This window comes from Elaeis guineensis, chromosome 3, assembly GCF_000442705.2.
Source record: "Elaeis guineensis isolate ETL-2024a chromosome 3, EG11, whole genome shotgun sequence".
Taxonomy (NCBI): Eukaryota; Viridiplantae; Streptophyta; class Magnoliopsida; order Arecales; family Arecaceae; genus Elaeis; species Elaeis guineensis.
In genome coordinates this window covers 62750286-62758714 of record NC_025995.2, presented here as the reverse complement: position 1 = coordinate 62758714, position 8429 = coordinate 62750286, and the positions used below count along the sequence as shown (strand labels likewise).

General features: G+C 32.5%; 1 protein-coding gene across 1 annotated transcript; it reads right to left on the bottom strand.

Moving 5' to 3' along the window:
- Positions 1–282: 282 nt before the first annotated feature.
- Positions 283–5990, bottom strand: LOC140856074 (mediator of RNA polymerase II transcription subunit 15a-like). Its single transcript, XM_073253245.1, has 4 exons — positions 5731–5990; positions 5310–5421; positions 4298–4421; positions 283–576 (listed from the first exon to the last, which is right to left on the bottom strand). Exons 1-4 carry the CDS (start codon positions 5886–5888, stop codon positions 539–541), a joined length of 432 nt encoding a protein of 143 aa, XP_073109346.1. The 5' UTR covers positions 5889–5990; the 3' UTR covers positions 283–538.
- Between the last annotated feature and the right edge of the window lie 2439 nt (positions 5991–8429).

The following is an 8429-nucleotide window of genomic DNA, read 5'->3' as shown; positions in this document are numbered from 1 at the left end:
AGTTTTGTCATTAAAGATATATAACTATGATGACCATTTTAAAATATCAACACTAACGACATAAATTTTAGTGATAAATTATAAAATCATCATTAGTGAGTTGATCAAAAATACTTTTTGCATTAAAATTGCTGTCCTACCATACAAAAGCTCCATTTTTGGGTAATCTACAAAAGCTCTATTTAATGATGAACTTTTATGAGAAAATAAAAAATAGTCATAAAATGAAAAATATTACATTACCATGCATTAAATTTAAAGGTGCAACATCAACTCTGCAACTCATAGAAAATAAAATTTTATAAGCTTTAAAGAGAGCACAACTTTGATAATTTGTATGAATAGGCGAAATAAAACTCTTACTAAATGGCATAATAAAGTTTAAAGTCAACGGCAACCTATTAGGATGTAGGTGGCCATGACAACAATGCTAAAAATCCCAAACTTTTTTGGAAAAGGGGACATGAGTAATTGAAGAAGAAAACTAGAAGAAAATGGCATGTCATCATCAATGTGAAGCATAAAGAGTCGTCCATGGCTATGCCCCTTCTCGATCATTTTTTGGGTGCACCGATCCTAAACCAAACAACCAACACAAGAAAAATGGACTAAGCAATTATTTTCAACAAATCTACAATTAGAAATAAATTATGTAGCTAATTTTGGCACATAAAAAACATTCAATAATAGGAATGAATATTCAGAGGTACATGGAATAACACTAATACCAAAAACTGATAAGTTTTCTCTATTGATAGTTGTTATACGTGCATTAGAAGAGTTAAATTGAATAGAAAAAAAATCTTCAATACCAACCAATCATATGATTACAGGCACTTGAATCTATAAACCAACTGAGATGAGAGATATTTTATATCAAACGTACTAGTAATAGAAAGAGTATTTGAGATAACACCTAAAAAAGCATAAGCTACTTTACCAAAAAAAAAAAAAAAAAGCAAAAGCAATTGATTATTGAATCATTTTCTAAATGGTTTTAGAAGTAAGAGAGGCTAGAATATCGATAATAATATTGGTTGGGTTGGCTATCAATGAATGATAGCCTTTGTGCCCTTGTCTTCATTTACCCAGAAGGCGACATTCAAAAATGATGTAACCCATATCAGACAACAATTACAATAATGTCGCTTCTTGCAATGTGGGACTGTGTGACTATATTTTCTTACATTAATGGCACTAAATGCTGTCGAGATCCTTTGTCTTTGGCTTCTTCTAATATCTTGATGAAAATAAAGCACCAACAAAATTTGTTGTTGAATGATCAACTATGGCCTGTGCATGTAGCCAAGTTTCTTCTCGAAGGAGATCTGAAATGCAACATCAAGATCTTGATGAAATAATAATATTCACATGAACTGATTCAAATCCTGGATGTAGTTTCATCAAAAGTTGCTTCACTCTACTCTTTTTGTATTCTTCCATGTTATGTTCAAAGGATGATCTTTGATAGATGTTGCTATAATGCATCTTATTAAGACCAAAGAGCCATGAAGCTAGAGTGCATTTGAATATCTTTGTCGCCTTGATCATATTGAGAGATGCCAAATTCTAGTTGAAACTCTCGTGCTTGGTTTAACTGAGAATAAATTTGCTTCAAGTACTTCTACATCTCTGAAGCTTTTCCATAAGCTCGCAAGCTCATCACTTAAGAAGCCAAGTTGTAACGTGAGCATTCATGGTTTTCCATCTTGCCCTTTTTCATACATCCATAGTTTTCAAACTTGTGTAATCCAAAATCTCTAACAAATCACTACCTTTTGCAAATGTGCAAATTTGAAATTCTTGGATAGGATAATTCTTACCATCAAACTTCATAGAGATGACATTGGAATGACTATAGGAACAAAGAAATGATCAAATTAAAAGCAATCACTAGGCCAAGAAAATGCAGGATTGAGAAAGAGATGAAATTTGCCAAAGATCAAAACTTTTGGCAAGATAATAGAAGAAGAATAGCTCTGATGTGGAGGATAAAAAAATGGTAACTGTGGCTATACAAAAGTAGTATGTGTGGCTGTACAAAAGTGATAAATATGTCTATGATAATTGTAGAATATTTACATGCATAATCATAGAAAAAAATCAATGAAGAATATTCAAAGATAGCACTACTGATTATGACTTAAGTTTATCCATGATTGCTAAGATTATTGCTAAGATCATAGTTTGATTGTTTCCTTTATTCCTAGAGATTCTATTGACAGAAAATTAAAGGAGAATAGTCAATGACAGTATTGTTAATTGTGGCTTAATTTGATCCTTGATTGCTGAAATTATAGTTGACCCTTGATTGCCAAGATTCTGGATTAATTCTATCCTTGATTCCTAGCCTAGATTCCATTGGCAACATAATGCTTCTTATAGAGTGTAAATATGATGGGCTTCTTCAAAGAACTTTTATATGAATGCGCATTTATCATCTCTAGAACTCATCATTTATTATTTAATTTTTTAAAAAATAAAAACAATGATGTGAGGAAGCATGGCCAAAATAGAGCGAGCCATGCAAGTTAATATTTGAAGGCTCAAAAACTAATGAAGCCATAGGAGCAGGGATCCTTATCGTGTCTCCAACTAGAAAAAGGTTGCAGCTTCCTTTTCAACTAAGCTTTCCCTACTCAAACAACTAGGCCAAATATGAAGCTTTAATGATTGAAGGACAATGGAATCTTAATGGTCAAAGTGATCATGGATTCCTAGATCATACTAAAGCAGTTGACTGACAAATATAAATACCATAGTGAAGCATTAATAAGATATCATATATGAACAAGCAAATTAATACAGGCCTTTATTGAGGTAAAACTAGAATTTATTCCACAATCGGAGAACTAAATTGCCAATGAACAAGCTCCAATGGCATTGAGATTGAGAATATGAGAACACGTTTTAGAGAGACTTGTTGGAGTGGATAGAAGGCTATTTCCTTCCATGTTAGACAAATAGGATGAAATGCAATTCAAAGCATGTATGTTGGAGCTAACTCCTAGCTATTGGTGCTTTCCAATTTTCCAATATCGTAAATATCTGATTGTGAAGATCCATAAGAAAGAAGAACTTTGGAGGAGAAATTCACACAAATAGTTGCATTCTTTGATGAAGAGCTTGATTGGCATTGCAGGTGGTGGAGATTGGCCTTACTAAGTAAATTCTTTGGTTGTGATTGCCCCCTTGACTTCATACAAAAAGAGATGAAGGCTCGATGGAGCATGGATGGGGAGTTCCATGTTTTGCTTTTCTCCAAGGGTATCATCCTCTTCGATTTGCTGTTTGAGGAGGTCAAAACTCATACTTTGGTCTTCAGCCAAGCAATTACTAATATTAGAAAATCAAAGGCCAAACCTCAAGCCTAACTAGTACATAGAGTCTGGCAAGCTTATGTTTAGATCTGACCATCAGATCTTTGTCACAAACTATAGAAAAGGAGAGAATCTTAAAGATTGTAGCTTCAGCAAGCATCCCTCTATTTCTAGATGAATAGACTGAATCATCTCTGTGCATGGAATCTGTGTGTTGGTGTTTAGACCGACACCTCCAAGAGCTTATGATCGAGGGCTAAAGTTCGATTGAAGGATAATGCAAGAGTTTTATATATGAAGAGCTGTTCAACATGCACTATAACTATTGCATGGTATGGAGCACTTAGAAACATGTACTTGCTCTGCTAAGAGGAAGGGTGTTCCAACCAGGCCGCTATTTGGACCATGGATCTGAGTGGCAAGGGTTGCCATTAATCCATTGTTGGCTCTAGAGACCAAATGATCTCCAAAGCTAAACCTATATATTGGACCCTATAGTAGACCTTTGGCACTGCCGAGGAAAGTTTCCCAAAAATCTTCTTTAAAGAGGTTAAATATGGTTGAAGGTTTCCATAATACTATCCTATTTTGATCCATCAAGCTATTAAATCACATGCATAGAACAAGAACTAAAAAGGACAAGAAAAACATAGTAAGAAACAACATTAAATGCCAATTATAGAGAAGAAATATACCAAATATAACTATACCAAAGGTAGGAAAAGAATGTACATGGTGCAACACCAAATGATATTTCATTTGTAGAAAAAGCTCATAGCATTTATCTGCTTCACATCAACTATAAATCAAAATAAAAGGTGAAAATAAACAATTAGATGCTAAAACAAATGGAGTGTAACTGTGAGTTTCTCTTAAATGCCAAGCATACAACAAGTTCTCCAATACCTAGAATATCTAATTTAAATCATTTATGATATTGCATTAGTATGAAGCAATAATTTCTATCATGTCAATACCTGGCTTTGCAGCATTTTGATTCATAATGATGGTGCTCGGTAGCGAAGGGTTAATTGGAGGAGTATGCTGAGTCTTTGTCTTCAGTGAAAGTATTTTCAGAGCAATTTTTCTTAGATACTCAGGCTGCAGTATCAGAAAGTCAGACAAAATACTTTCCATGAGAGCCAACAATTCAAATTAATGAGAATGAGTGGAAACACAGATTATGCCTTTTTTTAAGAAAGAGAATGAACACATGCAATAAGAAGAATAACCAATCCACCTTATAGATGAATATATTCGCTTCACTTACAATTTGATTGGCTTAGACTAGCTATCCAAATACTTACTTTGATATGTTCACAGTTTAAATCAAGCCTTTACAGCTAGCAGAATTTGATTATCTAAACCTACTATTCCTAACTGAACAATACATAACAATTGAAATAAAAAAGTTCAAAAGCATGATTTGCAATATGAAAGGTTAGCAAACAGTAGATAGTTGCCAACATCAAGTAGATCAAACAACCATGGTCAAGTCAAGGAAATATTTGCAAGTCCAGCAAGATCCGTAGGACATTTGATTTTTCATTCTTTTTCTCCATTGATTAAGATAAGCACTGACAAGTGACAAAACTATAATAGTTCCTACAATAAGCCACTCAGCATGCTAAATCAAATAGCCAGCCAACTCATTAATATACAGAAAATCTAAATGTAGCTTCTCTCATATGTTTTTATTGAGATTTGACTACAAACCTAACAAATGCATCTTATAAGCATGGACCAATGATGTTCCAATTTTATCGATCAATTGAAACTCCTTTGATATCTTACCAGCCCCTCTCCCATTCTCCCAAAGACATGCAGAAAGCCATCGAAAAGGAAGGAAAACAAATGAATCATAAACAATTGAACATATCCTGAAAAGGATGACTTGATCAACTTGGTTTATTGCTTATTGCACGAATAATCCATCTTGCATTATAAAATAATCATAAGAAGAGTTTGAGATTCGGGCAATGAACGAACCATGCTGTTAGCTGTCCTATATATCTTCTTTTCAAAACATACAGCAATTTTTTGAAGTTCATCCAAGTCTTCCGACACAAGAATAGGCAAGTGTCTCTTTAAAGTGCCAATTCTGCAAAAACATACAATAAATGCCATTAAGAATGGAGTTGAATTTCATGAAGAAACTATTAATGGGAAAACTTTGTGGCTACATGGATATTGTTGATGATGGAGACTCATCCGTGAAGGTTACTTTAAGAACAAGCTCAAACCCATAAACTCCCTCAAACCTATCGACTTAAAAAAGATAAAGAGAAATATATAGTGACAGCGTTCAACCCAAAACCTCATCGCGCTGTCAAAAAATATTGTTCATCTACAAACGTAAAAACGCAAGAGGAAAAAAAGAGAAAAAAAAAAAGGTTCGAGATCTGCTTACATCTTATTGACGATCCTCTGACGCGCATCGTGCTGCAGCTGGCTCCGCCAGTCACGGGCCGCCAAGGCAGCGGCGAAGGACTCCCCCTGGGCGGGCCTCCAGCTGTTCCCTTCCATCGTCGACGATCGGAAAGCTCGGCGGCGGCGGAGGTAACCCATCGGCAGAACAACCAAGTGGATGCAAGAGATAGGACGAAATGACAAGAAAGGGGAAGTGGGGTGAGCGCTAAAAACTGGGAAGAGTCATTCGGGAAGGAAGACAACTGCCCCTTATAAAAAGAGGAGATATCGTATCATTCTAATTGTGGATAGAAATTATTTCCTTGATTTTCTGGATGTTTACGAGCGAGTTTCGAATATTCTTATTTTCCTTTTAAAGACTCACCGAATTTATATGGGTATTTACCGATTTCCTAAAGAGTTATATTTGAATTCTAATTGGGGTATAAATAAATGCCCAAAGTAGTAAATCTATTTCCTAATATAAGGAATTCAAATCCATGTCAACGATCCGATTCTTTTAATATTAGGCAAGTGTTGCAACTCTGTTTATTTATTATTTTGGAAAGGTTATAATATAAGCAAACGAGCTGGATTGAATATATTAAAGAAAAGCTTTAGTAGAAGCAATGGAGTCTGACTGAACTAGAGCAAAATTTAAGAGGTTGATTGGTCTAAATTCTTTTAGACTAAGATTGATAAAATTAATATGGACAGGACCCATGTTTAGACTTATTCACAAACCATACTATCCACTTGGCCACTCAAGTCCGCTCTATACCGAGCTTTGGGCTTCCAGGTTGAGCCTCAGGCTCCACTTGAGTTTTTTTCTTTCTTCAATCTCTCTGTTGACGGAGGAGGCCGAGAGGAGGAGAGGCAATAAAGAGGTAAGAAAAAGGCAGGGGCTTGGGGAGGACAAGAGGAAGAAACAAGGAGGTGGGGAGGATGCAAAGAAGAGGCTGGGGAGGACTTAAGGTGGAACACATTTTAATCAAACACCATGCTTATCTTCCTCCCTTGCCATCCTTCTTTGGAATCCCAGTAATTGGAGGAATGCTTTGCATTCAAGGATGAAAACTTGTTGGGGGAGCGGGGGCATGCCTTGTTTCGGAGCACCAGCCTGTCAGTCAAAGGGAGGAGGATTAGCAATGGTACAGGAGTTAATGGCATGGGCCATAACGACCATAGCTTGGTTTCATGAAGTGGTCGTGGATCCATTGAACTGTAGACTCTTTTGGAGGAACTTCAAGAAACTGCAATGGTTGTGACTTTTGTATTTGATGTAATAGTTGATGAGCTCGATGGAAAAATTGAGAAAAAAATGTAATGAACAAAAAAAAAAAAGAATGTGATGAAATTTATGTTCGCTATAAGAAAAGAGAGTTTTTGCGATGAAAATAGTTTCGTCGCAAATAATAAGAATTTATGATGAAAAATAAATTTCATTATAAATAATAAAATATTTATGATGAAAATAATTTTTCATCACCAATACTTTTACATTAGCAATGGAAAAGAAATTTCATCGTAAATAATTATTATTTACGACGATAATTTTCATCATAAATAATAAAATATTTATTTTAATTTTAAATTTTTAAATATTCATGACGAAAATATTTTGATCGTAAGTAATTTAAGTATTTACGATAAAAAATATTTTTTCATCAAAAATAACATTATTTCCAATAAAAAATTTCATCGCTAATATTTAAAAAAATAAAAAATTTTAAAAAATAAAAAATTACAGATAATTTGTGGCAAAAATTTTTTATCGTAAATAATCAAGTATTTGCAATGCAATGCTCTTTTCATCGCAAATCTCAATTATTTATGATGAAAAATTTCATCATTAATATTTAGAAAAATAAAAAATTTAAAAAAATTGAAAATTAGAGATTAATTATGACAAAAATATTACATTGTAAATAGTAAATTATTTATGATAAAAAAATTATTCTATCCTAAATTCTCTATTAATCACGATGAAAAATTTTTGTCACTAATATTTGATAAAAAATAAGATATTTTAAAAATTTAAAAATTATAGATTATTTATGATGAAAATATTACATCATAAATAATATAGTATTTATGATTAAAATATTTTTTCATCACAAATGCTCATTGTTTACGATGAAAAATTTTCATCGCTAATATTTTTAAAAAAATAAAAAAATTAAAAATTATAGATTATTTATGACTAAAATATTACATCATAAATAAATAATTATTTACGATGAAAAGGTCATTCCGTTGCTAATACTCTATTAATCACGATGAAAAATTTTCGTCGTTAATATTTGAAAAAAAGTGAGAAATTTTAAAAATTAAAAAATTATAGATTATTTTTGATAAAAATATTACATCTTAAATAATTTATTATTGATGATGAAAGGATCATTCCATCGTAAGTACTCTATTAATCATGATGAAAAATTTTCATCACTAATATTTAAAAAAAAATTTAAAAATTCAAAAATTATGGATTATTTATGATAAAAATATTACATCATAAATAAATGATTATTTATGACAAAAAGGTCATTCCATCGCTAATACTCTATTAATCACGAAGAAAAATTTTTGTCACTAATATTTAAAAAAATAAAAAATTTTAAAAATTAAAAAATTATAGATTATTTATGATGAAAATATGACATCATAAATAAATTATTATTTACAATGAAAAGGTCATTC

Excerpts from the sequence above, each read along its gene's own strand:
- LOC140856074 (XM_073253245.1), bottom strand. The coding sequence starts at position 5,888 with ATGGGTTACCTCCGCCGCCGCCGAGCTTTCCGATCGTCGACGATGGAA. Across the intron at positions 4,422-5,309 it reads ATAGGACAGCTAACAGCATG|CCTGAGTATCTAAGAAAAAT; the intron begins GTTCGTTCATTG and ends CTGATACTGCAG. Across the intron at positions 577-4,297 it reads TCAAAATGCTGCAAAGCCAG|GATCGGTGCACCCAAAAAAT; the intron begins GTATTGACATGA and ends TGTTTGGTTTAG.